The sequence below is a fragment of the Anolis carolinensis genome, chromosome 3 (assembly GCF_035594765.1).
Source record: "Anolis carolinensis isolate JA03-04 chromosome 3, rAnoCar3.1.pri, whole genome shotgun sequence".
NCBI classification, from domain to species: Eukaryota; Metazoa; Chordata; class Lepidosauria; order Squamata; family Dactyloidae; genus Anolis; species Anolis carolinensis.
In genome coordinates, this window is record NC_085843.1 from 33,408,986 (window position 1) to 33,424,876 (window position 15,891).

Genomic DNA, 15,891 nt, shown 5'->3' on the forward strand with positions numbered 1-15,891 from the left:
TCATGTGGACTTGCAGTGGTTGCAATGTGATTTTGTTTTCTTTGGTGAAGAGTAGATACATGTTTTTAAGCTTTGTACAATGTTTTTGAGGACCTCCGGTGGTGAAGTGCATTAAAGCGCTGAGCTGCTGAACTTGCAGACCGAAAGGTCCCAGGTTTAAATCCCGGGAGTAGCGTGAGCAGCTACCCCCAGAGTCAGACATGGCTGGACTTAACGTCAGGGGAAACCTTTACCTTTACCTACAATGTTTTTATTATGTATTGCTAATTGATTTAATTGTGTTGTTGATTTTTATTGAATTTGTGGGCATTGAATTTTGCCAATTGTAAGGCACCTTGAGTCCCCTTGAGTGAGAAAGGCAGGTTAAAATTGTTGTAAATAATAAATAATAATAATGAGCAGGGGCGGCTGAAGCTATAAGCGAGGTATGCATTTGCAGGTGGCGCCAATCCCTTAGGGGCGCTGTTGAGGTGCGCCCGGTTCAGCGCCGGGGGAGAGAGAGAGAGAGAGAGAGAGAGAGAGAGAGAGGCAAATAAAAGTTTACCTCTCTGTCTCAGAGAGGTAAACAGCCAGATGCTCAAGACTGAAAGCACCACCCAAACCTGGGAGAGAGTCTCTTGCTGCTGCCACCTTTGCCTTTGCTCCTGCGGCAGTGCCCAGTTCCTCCCACTTCCCTCCTTTGACTCCCTCATGCCCTGTGAGTGTGTCTGCGTGTCTCCCTCTTCCCCCGGCCGAGGTCCATGGGGTCCTAATGCCTGCCCTCTCCTCCTCTTATTCCCAGTTTTTTAAAACTAGCTTGGATACCTGGCGATTCCTGGGTTATTTGAAAGGGGCATTGTTTGTTTTTTGGAAGTTACGGTAGGTAATATCATATATTACACACACTATGTCTTAGGAATTAAAACTCAGTCTTTTTTGTTTTTTATGAATGATCCCATGAGAAAATGTATAAGGATGTGGGTGAACTACAATTCCCAAAAATCTTGGGTCAGTCCTCCCAAAACTCCCCCAGGATTCACAGTTGGCCATGTTAGGTCTGTGTGCCAAGTTTTATCCAGATCTGTCACTTGCTGGGTTCAGTGTTTTCTAATACAGGTGAACTATAACTCTCTGATGTCAAGGTCAATCACCCACAAAGCCTGCCAGTATTCACAGTTGAACATATTGGGTCTGTGTGCCAAGTTTGGTCCAGATACGTTGTCATCTGGGTTCAGTGTTCTCTGGATAAGAGTGAACTACAACTCCCAGATTTCCAGGGCTGTCACTCCCCAAATCCTGCCAGTATGCACAGTTGGCCATGTTGGGTCTATATGTCAAGTTTGGTCCAGATACGTTATCAGCTAAGTTCAGTGTTCTCTGGATCAGAGTGAACTACAATTCCCAGATTCCCAGAACAATCACCGCCAAACCCCATCTGTATACACAGTTGGCCATGTTGTGTCTGTGTGCCAAGTGTGGTCCAGATGTCTGGAAAAAAATACACGGTGTTATCGAAGGCCTTCATGGCAGGAGTCATTGGATTGCTGTAGATTTTCTGTGCTGTATGACCATGTTCCAGAGGCATTCTCTCCTGACATTTCGTCCACATCTATGGCAGCCATCCTCAGAGGCTGAGGTCTGTTGGAGACTGGGGAAGAACCTACAGCCCGAAAAAAATACAACAATCCCAAAAATACACTGCTTTCTCAAAATGTTTATTGTTCCCCCCCCCATTAGTTTCTTTGTATTGATTCTTGTTTTCCAAAGTTTTAATTTGTATTTATTTTACTCTTGGTAACAGAGGGTTGATATATACATCTTAGGAACTCATTGGTCTGGGGGGGGGGGGGTAAAATACTGTTTGCTTCCACTTGAAAATTACCTAGGGCCAGCCCTGTACATGAGTCTCAAGTTGTTGAACCTGCTCTTCCAAGCAGACCACCAGTTTGCCCATGCTGCAGAAATAGCTACCCATATCCTTCAGCAAGAATACAAAACGCCACATCTGTCGTAGGTGACTACAGTAGTTTCTTTGCTACCAATATTCAGCAATCTTCCACAGGGACTGAAACAGAACTCTGGACTTCCCCCTTAAGACACAAAATATGTACCCCTGTTGCCCTCCCTCGGTTAGTCAACCTTCGGTATGCTGAACTCCAGAGAATGGGCCTGAAGCTATACAGCAGTGGCTCCCAACCCATAGGTCAAGATGTTTCGACTTTTATCCCCTTTGTTTCTACATATCTCTGTGAGAGCAGATTTTCAACGCTTCTTCAATTGAAAACCAAAACAAGAACTAGATTAAATGTTGAGAATAAAATGAGGTTGGCTTTAATGAAAACCCAACTGCAAATTTTTAAGCTTGTTAATGAGTTACAGTTTCAATAATCACATTTAATATGCCGTAAGTTAATATTATTTTGAATTATATTATACTGAAAAATCTATTTTTGATGAGTTTTCATTTACTCCTTTAAAAAGCCTATTTTTAATGTATGGGGGTTACGGGTCACTTTGCCTCTACAAAATGGAATCACATCTCAAAAAGGTTGAGAACCGCTGCTATATAGAGAGCTAGTTCAGGTAGAAGATCGAGATCTATACACAATAGAACCCTAACAAGTCCTCAAACAAGCCTCCACTCAGTACACATTATTAATTAATATAATAAGAAGAGGATAGACAACAGAGGAAGAAATTGTACTTCTAACTTAATTATTCATAGTGCCTACTACTGTGCAAGCAACAATATCTTGCAGCACTTTTGAGACTGAGCTAAAGGAAATTATTGTAGCTAATCCTAAATAATTATTGCAGCTAATCCTAAATAATAATAATACAGTAGAGTCTCACTTATCCAACATAAACGGGTCGGCAGAATGTTGGATAAGCGAATATGTTGGATAATAAGGAGGCATTAAGGAAAAGCCTATTAAACATCAAATTAGGTTATGATTTTACAAATTAAACACCAAAACATCATGTTAGACAACAAATTTGGCAGAAAAAGTAGTTCAATATGCAGTAATGCTATGTAGTAATTACTGTATTTATGAATTTAGCACCAAAATATCACGATATATTGAAAACATTGACTACAAAAATGTGTTGGATAATCCAGAATGTTGGATAAGTGAGTGTTGGATAAGTGAGACTCTACTGTATATAGTATTGTGTATCATGCAATTATGTGCTATAGGAACCAGAATAAAATTGATAGAAGAGGAGAACTAAAGAGAGCTATAGTGCATACCACAGAAGCACCTACTTACCCGACCAAACAGTGTTTACAATGTATACTTTGTTCCAGACCACCCTTTCATTTTATCTATCTAATTGCCTTAATTGGTGGTTTTGCTTTTATCATTTTGTATTTTATTGTCCTATTGTATTTTTTGTATTTTGTAGTTTTAATTTTGGTTACTTTATTTGTATGATGATGTTGGTTATATATGCATTTTATTCTGTTTACTGTTTGGTCTTCGGGCTTGGCCCCATGTTAGCCTCCCCAAGTCCCTTTGGGGAGATGGAAACAGGATAGAAAAATAAATAATTTTTAAATAATTTAAATAAATTATTATTATTATTATTATTATTATTATTATTATTATTATTATTATTATTATTATTATTATTATTACAGTCCAATGGGAGTGTGTGTGGAAACACCAGTCTTTCGATTTTCATGGGCCTGATTTTCTGTAAACTCCTGTTTGCTTAATTCACTCAAACCACTAAATACTAGCATTGAATCCTTTATATTGTTCTTCGTCTTCTCCCCAATCTGTCTTGACTCTTCAGCTGTTTCCTAGATCTTACTTCTACATACATGGTGATGCAGTCCTGTGATGTATATTCCCCTGTACTATTACTGTTTCTCCTCTTGCCATCTTACTGAATCTGCCAGAAGAAAAACCATCCAACTGAACATGCTAATAACTTAATGAGTTAATTAATTAGTTATAACCAAGCTCTGGCAAACTGTGGGTCTGAAAGTCTGGTACTAATAGATTCTGTAATCTTGTTCACATTTAAACATTATGGCATCGTAGTCCTGGGCTATCATTGGTGGGGTCCATAGTGCTTTTTGATTGCAGGTGAACTATAAATCCCAGTACCTACAATGGCTATAAATCAAGGTGAATTCCCCCCAAACCTCTCTAATATTTTCCATTGGTCATGGGGGTTCTGTGTGCCAAATGTGGTCCAGGTCCATTGTCAGTGGAGGTCACAGTGCTCTGCAGGGTGAACTACAACTTCCATCCTGTGGAGTCAGTCCCCCAAACTCTTCCAGTATGTTTAGCCACTGCTCAGTTCTGCTCTGTTTGTTATGCAGACAAAGTTGAACAGAATAGGAAAGGGTTAAGAGAGAGGCAGTGGGCGGGATCATGCAAATTCTACACCAGGGGAAAGACTAAGAAACTCAGGGATGTCTATGATGGAGGAAACATAAAATCTAGGATGACATTGTCCCTGTATGAAAGCCTTTGCTTGGGTGGTGGGCAGTATGGTGGTTGTGGAGGACATTGGCAGGGCTCTTGGACATGTTCATGGTGCTCCCTATAACCTGCAATGTCATTAGAGGGCCATTGGCATCTCCTGAGTAGTGGGAGCTATAGCTGTTTGTGGGAGTGGGAGCTTGTCTGTGTAAGTGGGCACCCCAGTCACACACATACATACATATTTTCACTTTTATTATGTGTATAAAAAGGTAAAGGTTTCCCCTAACGTTAAGTCCAGTCATGTCTGACTCTGGGAGTTGGTGCTCATCTCCATTTCTAAGAGCCGGCGTTGTCTGTAGACCCCTCCAAGGTCAGGTAATTGAATTTGCCAGATTGTGAGCCGCCCTGAGTCCCTTCGAGTGAGAAGGATGGCATAGAAATGATGGAAATAAATAAATAAATAAATAAATGTGGCCGGCATGACTGCATGGAGCGCCATTACCTTCCCGCTGGAGCGGTACCTATTGATCTACTCACATTGGCATGTTTTCGAACTGCTAGATTGGCAGAAGCTGGAGCAATAGCGGGCGCTCACTCCGCTCCCGGGATTTGAACCTGGGACCTTTCGGTCTGCAAGTTCAGCAGCTCAGTGCTTTAATACACTTCACCACTGGGGCTCCATTATGTGTATAGATTTGAGTAAATTTGTATATATATCATACTTTAGTAAAATGTTTTAGTTTGGTATGTCATCAGTGAATCAGCAGTAATTGCTGTCAAACAGGAATTGCAGAAGCCCATTTAAACTAGTTATTTTCCTCTTAGCATTGGGAGTTCATGAGTTAAGGTAAACTTTCCAGTTATGCATAAGCCTCTGTTTGCTTTAATGATTTTGTGATACCTCCTCCTTTGGGCTCTTTGACTTTTGAAAGGAGGGACTTTGTAGTAATTCTACACCTGTTTTTGCCCACGCCTATTCACTTGCTAAACTCACCCAGCAAGTGCTGGATTAAGCATGAGAACGTCAAAAATGGATGGTGATTGTTTTACATCGGTAAAAGAGAGTTGGTTTAAAGCTTAGCTTTCTTATTTTTGAGCCATTTTTTATTATACCTTTTGGAATATCAGCATCATCTGTGCTACAATGGCAATTGATGATAATAATCTGCACTCTAGGACTAAATGTAATCTGAATTCATACCAGAATGATTATAAATCAAGACGGGGTAGCTTACCATCAGAACTCCTCCTAAGCAATGACATCAAAGGAAAGTATCAAAGAAATATTAGGAATTTAGAACCTATTCACCCAAGACGCCCTAAGAAAAGGCCAGCTCTCTTTCCAGGTAAGAGATGTCAACAAGATAAACCTACACTTCCTTAATATTTGTCTTGGTGTTTGCAAAGACTGGAGACTGAGTTAAATATTTAACAAAATCTGCCTGCAGCATGTCCAAAAGTTTGTGACAGCAGAATACGTATAGTATACGTATACTAGAATATTAGACCTGCTGTCCCAAAACTCTAATGGCAAAAGTTGATTTCCCCCTTTCAACATTATTTTTAAAATACGGAAATGCATTTGAAAATATCATTTTGTCTTCATATTGTACTGAAGGGACCGCTGTACGTGTTTGACATGTAAAGTCTTTAAAAGAAAATTCAGGGTGTCATATCTGTGGCTTAGCAAGAAAGTCTGGATTGTACTTTTGTTTACAGTATTATACTACCTCATTGGACTATGTGAAAGGTATTTATGGATCAAACATATTCAGAAATTAGCTCAAATGCATGCTTTAAATTCTTGTTATGCTGTGAAGCTAGACAATGTTTGCAAGAAATTATTGTTTTGGTCTAATCATCATGACTTAAATTTCTTAAAAAGGTTTCAGTCAATAGAGGTATGGTAAATTGATTTAAAATACTCATTTTTTTTGTTTATCGTGTCAGAAGTGAACTGAGGTTTCAGTTGTAATGTATTTAAAAACACAAAGTTTAAAAACTTGGCATTATACTAAATGTCCTTTGACCAGTAGCGGGCCACTTGGAGTGCCTCTGGTGTTGCTATAAGAAGGTCCTCCATTGTGTATGTGGCAGGACTCAGGCTGCATTGTAACAGGTGGTCTGTGGTTCACTGTTCTCCACATTCACATGTAGAATCATAGAATAGTAGAGTTGGAAGAGACCTCATGGGCCATCCAGTCCAACCCCCTGCTAAGAAGCATGTCATGGACTCCACTTTGTGGCCCCATTTCTTAAGGTTGGCTCTGCATCTCATGGTGCCAGAACGTAGTCTCTCAGCGCCTTCCAAGTCACCCAGTCTTCTGTGTGCCCAAGAGGGAGTCTCTCATTTGGTATCAGCCATGGCTTGAGGTTCCAAGTTTTAGCCTGCCACTTTTGGTCTCTTGCTTGCTGAGGTGTTCCTGCGAGCCTCTCTGTATATCTTAGAAAACTATTTCTTGATTTAAGGCGTTGGCAACTTACAATGAAAGCAAATTCTATTAGTTTCACATGTGCACATGTGGATGGATATTTCTTTTTCTTTTAATTAAATTAGTTAGTGGGATAAAAGTGGAAACTAAGCTAATTACTTATTGTAGTTAACTTTATTTCAATGCCCATTTGGATATCCATGATAGTGCAGAAATTACATTTTTGGCATGTTCTCAAAATAACTGGTGGCAGAAGGGGCGATATGCTCATCAGAGGACACCAAGCCCTCTTCTACACTGCCATATATTCCAGATTATCAAATCACATAATCCATATTATCTGTTTTGAACTGGATTATATGAATCTGCACGTCAGATAATCCAGATCAAAGCAGATAATCTGGATTTTATATGGCAGTATAGAAGTTAGGGGTCTTTTTTTAAATGCAGAAAGATCAATTTTTAAAATACTCACTATTTTGACATTTTTAGCGTAAACTGCTGATGTACAAACTGACTTCATTGTTTGCTATAAAACAGTTGTCCCGCCAAATCCACAGATTCTGAATCCATAGACTCAACCATTTACGTCTTGAAAATCTTCTTTTTTAAAATTTCAAAGTGATTTTGCCATTGTTTTAAGGGACACCATTTTACTACTGCATTATAGATAATGAGACTTCAGCATCCACGATTCTTGGTATTAATGGGAAGTCCTGAAACCAAACCCCTTATTTAAAAAAAGGATTGCACACTGAAAAATTGTGCTTTTCTTATAGTACTTTTGGTCAGATCATCTCGGTAATTTTTTCTCAACATTTTCAAATATCTAAATCAGCTCTTCTTTATCACTGTTACTTATTTCCATGATACAGCACTTTATGAAACCTGTCCCCACTGGTTTACTTTTAACTACTCTATCTGCTTGGATTTTAATGTATTGTCCATTATTTTATTTTGTGTATTGTTGGAATGTTTTAAGTTTTTGTCAAATATGTTGTATTGTTGTTTCGGGCTTGTCCCTGTTGTGTGCCGCCCCAAATCCCTTCGGGGAGATGGGGCGGGATATAAAAATAAAGATGATGATGATGATGATGATGATGATGATTATTATTATTATTATTATTATTCAGGACACTACCAACTATGACATGCAAAATGGCTTTTTAAATTTGTCTGTGGGTTTTTTGTCTTCATTCTTTTTATGTAAAAATATTTGTTTATTATACTTTGTTTTCATACCGCTTTATTTCTTTGGTTTCAGGGTCTCTTTGATCACTTGGCCTTTATACCTGTTTTATTATTGTTGCCTGTCCTGTTCAGATTTCATCCTTGGTCAAACTCAGTATGTGTAAATGTGCCTCTATCTACCTATCTATCTATCTATCTATCTATCTATCTATCTATCTATCTATCTATATTAGAACCTGAGCCTATAAGCAAACATTGCATACAAACCTGCCTACATCTAATTCCTAGTTTCAATTAGGATAGATCCACAGAATCAGCAAATGCAATTATGACATAACAGAAGCCTGCAATAAAAAAGGCTTTAAAAAAAATGATGTAGCTGTTTTTAATGCATTTTTGAATTTGCAAAACCCAAATAAAATGTTGTACCACACACAGTGCTTGCACAATTTCAGAACTAATTTCAATATTAATCCCATTTCACATATTACAACATTAAAATGTCAAAGAAAATTGTGAAAAAGCTGTAGATTATAGAGCAAATCTGAGGCCATTTTTGGATTTAGAATGCCATAGTGTTAAAATCAGCATACATTTTGATAAAGGTGTTTTTGCAGCCCTGCATAATCATTGATTTAACCAGTTTCTATTGTTTCAATGGGACTTTTCTAATTAGGATTAATACGGGAATTTAGGCCATACCACTCCAATCTGTAGTCTGAAAAACTGAAAAATAGAGATGGAAATTTCCATGTGCTTAGGCATATAAATATATGATTAGCACACATTAGAGTCTTGAAAGTGCAGAAGTTTCCAACTCCATTAAGTGTGACTTTAATTCCCCCCTTCGTCTCTTTATTTCTACTCCAGTGAACACAGAAACAAAGCTTAACACATATGCCACACTTCCTGTTTACCAAGTTTTATTTTATTTGGCATAACTAAGCCCATTAGCATTTCTTTAGTACCTGTATAAGAACCAGGAAGTACTACACATGGAAATGTTAATATTAATTCCATTCAAAATGAATGTATGGTATCAGTTGGTTAGTATGTCCTGTAGGTTCATAGTTACGCATGAAGTTCTTATAATATATAGTATAGTTTCAGAAAAGTGTTATGTGGCACACAAAGAGCAGATGGCTATTATCCTCAAGGTGAGGTGCAAGTTTTGAATTTTTGTTCATAACTCAAACAATAGCCCTAAAGTACAGGCTGAGTCTCTGGGCCCTTCCACACAGACATATAACCCAGAATATCCAGGCAGATAATCCACAATATTTGCTTTGAACTGGGTTAGGGGTTAAGGGCCCATGGAAAAACAGCAAATATCTGAACCCCTCACCCCCATCCCAACAATATTTAGCACAAACTGGCGGGGTGGCTATGTCCAGCTACATGTGCATTTCCTTGCTTACTCATTTTCTAAGGCAGATGATGGAAGGAGAAGGGGTGGAAAAGGGGAGGAGGGCAAAAGGGGCACCTGTCTCATCTCCCCCTCCCCCCGTGAGTGAGCAAATGTACATTGTGTTGTCGAAGGCTTTTCATGGCCAGAATCACTGGGTTGCTGTAAGTTTTCCAAACTGTATGGCCATGTTCCAGAAGAATTCTTTCCTGATACTTCGCCCACATCTATGGAAGGCATCCTCACAACCTCTGAGGATGCCTGCCATAGATGTGGGCAAAATGTCAGGAGAGAATTCTTCTGGAACATGGCCAGACAGCCTGGAAAATTCACAGCAATCCAAACGTACTTTGCTTTTCTACCTTCCCATTACCCATCCCACATGAATGAGTGAGTGAACACATGCTCAACCCTCGTTCCATCTTATGCCCCTTATGCTCAACCCTCTTCCCATCTCAAGCCTGCGCAAGTGCCAGCAAGAGTGAGTGAATACATATTCCCCTTTCCTCTCCCAACCCTTTCTTCCTCTCTTGCTTGCACGAGAGATTGAACATGTGGGTGTGTCCTCCTCCCATGCCATTCCCCCCTGCAGTACTTACTCATGAGCAAGGAAGTGCATATTCTATCAGTTTGATTTTCTCCCTGCAGCATCAGTGTTCTTGAAATCCTTGTAAAAATGGTGTAGGACCACAGCAGCCTATATAGTGAAAATCAAATCTGCAAATACTTAACCTAAAAAATGTGGCAAGCTAACTGTATTTCATATTGCTAATTATAATTATGTTATTTGAATAATCCCTTTAAAATTAATCCTTGATTAATTACTGTTTTGTTACGTTGATAGGTAGTGGAGGTTGTTTTCACTTAACAGATCTTTCCTATACTATAAAGAGGTTCAAGCAAAAGTCATATACTCTTGACCTCTTGAAACCTAAAGAGTGTCGTGTGACCAAACTGTCCCTGCAATGGAAACAGCTCGCATTCTAGTCGGAAACTTAAGTATTCTTCTTCTCAGAGAATGCCTGTAAAAGCAGACCTCCTTATGGTACCACTTGAAGAGTTAAAATTCAAGGTGAACATCACAGTGGGATTGGTGTAGAAACAATAGTGAAGTAGTTCATAATTAAGCATACTTTTATCTTAAGGCTACCAAGAGAATGAATCTAGTAACTGTTTAATGGAGTGTTATTTAAAGAAACTCAGCAATACTTCCTCCCACCAACTACGTATCAGCTTTTTTTCTTTTAGATTTTTTTGAAATGGTTAAATGGTTACAAACGGTTAAAGTAGATGGCCGAGGAACTGTTTCTATGGCCCTGACCCTAATAAAAATAGATCAAGTTCTTTTGTCATGTTGCTTGGAATGCCATTTAGATTCTAGGGCCAAACATGTTTCTTGTGGCTCTTCATTGCCCTTATGATCTTTCTCTTCTGACTCCTCTGGGGATTTAAAAACAGGTAGAGCTTAATTCCTTAAAATTTATAGGCTTTGGGAGTCATTTTAACAGACAATAATGAATGCAGACACTTTTTTGCATTACTCTCTTCCATTATCAACCACTTAAGAAGTATAAATAGGCAGAGGGATTTGGAGACTCAAGGGCAAGGTGTAGAAATGGGGATCTTAGAACACAGTTTCCATCGACTATCTGGTTCTGGTTTTCCATCTGTCCTTGCCTGTTTTCCTCTAGGTAGCTTCAGCTCCATGCAATTCACATAGTGGGCTACAATCGATTAGCCCACCCAAAAAGGTGCCTTCAGTTTGAACACGTTTACTTCCAACGTGTTTATTTTAGCATGTAGTTGCTGAACTGATGCATCCTAATAAGGAGAATGTGTTTAAGAGAGACCAAAAAGAACATTTAGTCTTCAGCTCTTCCCAAAAAATGTGTTTTGAAGGCTTTGTCCAAGTACCTTTCTCCTTCTAATGTTGCTCCATCCCATATCATCCTGCTCCTCTCTTTCCAAACAGTCTTTTCCGTGGTCCTCAAAGGAACTTGGATACACATATTTGGTACGAAACTATGATTTCAGGCTACAGAACAAACAAACAGCTGCTTTCTGCTAACAACCTATGTATGCTTGATCTTTGAATATTAATGTACCAAGAAAACAATCCTTTTTTAATTATACCACTTCAGAAAACATGTCTGAGATTGCTTTTGGATGTTTTCTCTAATTTAATGGTGTTCAGTTTTAACAGGTTTTCAGGAGGAATACTAAATAATATAGCGTAATCTGCTGATAACGCTAGCCAAATCTGTGATTGTTTTCGATTTATCATGGCACAAACTGCAGGAGACAAATTGCTATCAAGGCCCTAATTTCTGCTGAAGTGTTGCATGGTCCTTAGATGTAATAGATAATAATAATAATAATAATAATAATAATAATAATAATAATAATAATAATAAATTTATTCTTATATCCCGCCCCATCTCCCCGAAGGGACTCGGGGCGGCTCACAGCAATAATAAAAACAGTGACAAATTACACATTGTAAAATCAAACATGAAAAGCAGTCATACAATCAATACATACATCACATGTTAAAAACAAGGAGCTAAACAATTCTAGGCCGAAATAGAGGGCTACATGGGGAAGGTAGCTTCATGGCAGAAGTCCTCAGCAAGGTATCAATAATCATGGGAAAACATTCTCTAATTAAATGGGCAGACAAATCAACCCCAAAAATTAATCGCCGAAGGCCGTCCGGAAAAGCCAGGTTTTAAGGCCTTTCCGGAAGGCAAGGAGGGTGGGGTCCTGTCTAATCTCCCTAGGGAGTGAGTTCCAGAGGCGGGGGGGCCACAGCGGAGAAGGCCCTCTCTCTCGTCCCCACCAGCCGCAACTGCGAAGGTGGTGGAAGCGAGAGGAGGGCCTCCCCCGAAGAGCGAAGAGATCGTGCAGGTTCATAGGGGGATATGCGGTCTCTAAGGTAGGTGGGTCCCAAACTGTTCAGGGCTTTGTAGGTCAGCACCTGCACCTTGAATTGGGCCCGGAAAACAAACGGCAGCCAATGGAGCTCCTTAAACAGAGGAGTAGCACGCGCCCTGTAGTTTGCTCCTGTTAGAAGCCTGGCTGCTGAGCGCTGTACTAATTGCAGTTTCCGGGCCGTCTTCAAAGGCAGCCCCACGTAGAGCGCATTGCAATAATCCAGTCTAGAGGTAACTAAGGCGTGGACCACCGTAGTCAGATCAGACTTCTCGAGGTATGGTCGCAGCTGGCGCACAAGTTTTAATTGTGCAAAGGCCCTCCCGGCCACGGCCGACACCTGAGCCTCAAGCGTCAGCCCCGAATCCAGGAGGACCCCCAAGCTGCGGACCTGCGCCTTCAGGGGGAGTGCGACCCCGTCAAGCACAGGTTGCCACCCAATACCCCGGTCAGACATACGACTGACTTGGAGGACCTCTGTGTTGTCAGGATTAAGTCTCAGCTTGTTCGCCCTCATCCAGGCCAACACAGCGGCCAGGCACTGGTCCAGAATCCGAGGGGCTTCCTTGGATTTAGGTGGAAAAGAGTAGTAAAGTTGGGTGTCATCCGCGTAGAGATGGCACCTCACTCCAAAACTCCGGATGACCTCTCCCAGCGGTTTCATGTAGATGTTAAAAAGCATGGGGGACAAAATAGAACCTTGCGGGACCCCACAGGCCAGGGGTCCGAGCAGGTGTCCCCCAGCTTCACCAGCTGGGAACGGCCCTCCAGGAAGGACTGAAGCCACTGGAGTGCAGTACCCCCAAGGCCCATCCCAGAGAGCCGTCCCAGAAGGATACCATGGTCGATGGTATCGAAAGCCGCTGAGATATCCAAGAGAACCAGCAGGGTCACACTCCCCCTGTCCAGTTCCCTGCGGAGGTCATCCACCAAGGCGACCAAAGCCGTCTCGGTACTGAACCCAGGCCTGAAGCCAGACTGTGATTGGTCCAGAAAATCCGCATCCTCCAAGAATCCCTGTAGCTGCGAGGCAACCACCCGCTCCAAGACCTTGCCCAAAAATGGAAGGTTAGAGATTGGTCTGTAATTGCCTAAGTTGGTCGAGTCCAGAGAGGCCTTCTTCAGGATAGGCCTAACCACAGCTTGCTTTAGGCTAGATGGAAATTTGCCCTGTGATAACGAAGCATTAATTATAGGCATAAACCAATCAACTAACCCGCCACTGGCCTGTTTTAAAAGCCAAGATGGCAAGGATCCAGGGCGCAGGTGGTCGACCTCACAGCCCCGAGGATCTTGTCCACATCATCAGGGCGCACAAGCTGAAACGAATCCCACAAGATCGAACAGACAGATGCCTCAGTTACCTCACCTGGCAATGCTTCAAGGCCGGTGTCCAAGTCAGAACGGATCTGAGCGACTTTGTCTGCAAAATGCTGAGCGAACTCGCTGCACCGAGTTGCCAAGAAGTCGGGTGGCTCCCCGCCCCCAGGAGGGTGGAGGAGCTCCCCAACAACCCGAAACAACTCCGAAGGTCTGTTATTTGCAGACGCGATGCGGGCAGTCGAGAAAGCCTTCCTGGCTGCTCGCAACACCACGGAATAGGACCTAATAGCGGCCTTCGACCGTGTTCGGTCAGAGCTGTCCTGAGTTTTCCGCCAGCGACACTCTAGTCTCCTTCTCGCACGTTTCATCTCCGCCAGCTCCCCAGTAAACCAGGGGGCCGGGGCAACTCCACGCTGCGAGAGGGGACGTTCGGGGGCGATCATGTCTATTGCCCTAGTCATCTCGCTGTTGTAGCGAGCGACCAAGACATCGACAGAATCGTCAGCCTCCATGGCAGACAGAACCCAAGAGACTTCAGGAATCCCTCGGGATCCATTAGCCTCCTGGGGCAGACCATCTTAATCGGTCCACCACCCCTGCGGGGGTTTGAGGGCGCGGTGAGTCTTAGACTGATCAGATGGTGGTCAGACCATGACAATGGAAGAATAATTTGCTCTTACACTCTGACCAACTCGTCGCCCGCAACAAAAACCAGGTCGAGTGTATGTCCAGCTTGATGAGTGGGACCTGATATTACTTGGGACAGTCCCTTGGTCGTCATGGCGGCCATGAAGTCCTGAGCTGCACCTGTCAAGGTGGCCTCTGCATGGATGTTGAAGTCACCCAGGACCATGAGGCGCTGGGAACCCAGCACCATGCTAGAGACCACCTCTGCAAGCTCAGGCAGGGAGACTGCTGTGTCGCGGGGTGGACGGTACACTAGCAGAATCCCCAAACTGTCCCGGGTACCCACCTTCAAGTGGAGACATTCGAACCCAGCGGATTGCGGTACGCCACATCTGACCAGGGTGATGGACTGTCGAAAGACCACCGCAACCCCACCTCCCCGCCCTCCAGGCCTGGCCTGCTGGTGCACCCCGAAACCCGGAGGACAAAGCTGGGTAAGATTTACCCCACCCAGCTCGTCCAACCTGGTCTCAGTGATGCACGCCAGATCTGCCCGCTCATCCAGGATAGATATTCCCTTTAGCTAATTACAGGGAACATACTACTCCCCTGCTAAAACAGCTGCACTGGTTGCCTATGTGTTTCCAGACCCAACACAAAGTGTAGGTCATTACTACATGTTTGGGTCCAGCCTATTTGTGTGACCACATCTCCCCCATGAACCTCCCCGAGCCCTGAGATCTACATCTTCTCATGGTCCCACCTCCATCATAAGTGCAGTTGGAGGGGGCGAGGGAGAGGGCCTTCTCGATAGTGGCTCCCTGGCCTTGGAATGCCCTCCCCAAGGAGATCAGATTGGCCTGAAAATGTGGTTATAGAAACAAGCCTTTGAAAGTAACTAATTGCTTAATTATGGAAGTACAACCGTGACCATTTTAATTGGCTTTTACTGCTCACACCAGCAAATTTTTATCATGTTTTTAACACGTTATATGTCTCCAGTATTTTAAGGTTTGTATAGTTATGAGTAATACTTGTAAGCTCCCCTCGGGTGAGAAGGACAGAATAGAAATGCTGTAAATAAATAAATAAACATTTGTGAGTTATACTTCATTTGTTTACTGTTATTTATTTTCTATGTAATTGATGTGTTTACTTCTGTTGTTTGCTATGTGCTTATTGGTTGTATATTGACTCTTGTTGTAAGGCGCTCCATTCCCTCAGGGAGATGGGCGGGGTATAAATAAAATTTATTATTATTATTATTATTATTATTATTATTATTATTATTATTATTATTATTATTATGACACAGCAAACAAGATAGATATGCTGGATTTCGTATCACAAAATCACAAGTCGAAAACTTCCCAAGTGTCTAGGACTGTGTGATGTATTTTCAGATGATGCGTGCAGATCCCAGTAGGGTGGCCTTTTGCAGTTGGCAGATTGTAATTTTGTCAATGTCTATTGTTTCCAAATGCCGGCTGAGATCTTTTGGCACGGCACCCAATGTTGCCGATCACCACCGGGACCACCTGTATTGGTTTCTGCTAGAGTC

The 15,891-nt window shown here is 41.9% G+C and overlaps 1 protein-coding gene across 3 annotated transcripts in view; it reads left to right on the forward strand.

The window, feature by feature from the left end:
- fry (FRY microtubule binding protein) overlaps positions 1–15,891 on the forward strand; it is a 286,727-nt gene that overhangs the window by 55,383 nt on the left and 215,453 nt on the right. The window contains exon 1 of one of the 3 annotated variants that reach the window (XM_008107921.3): positions 5,442–5,767. The exons of 1 other annotated variant lie outside the window; for it this stretch is intronic. In XM_008107921.3, the coding sequence (XP_008106128.1) occupies positions 5,566–5,767 (202 nt within the window). In that variant the 5' untranslated portion in view covers positions 5,442–5,565. Of the gene's footprint in view, positions 1–5,441; positions 5,768–15,891 lie in introns of those variants that run through there. One more of the 3 variants, XM_008107919.3, reaches the window with a different exon arrangement.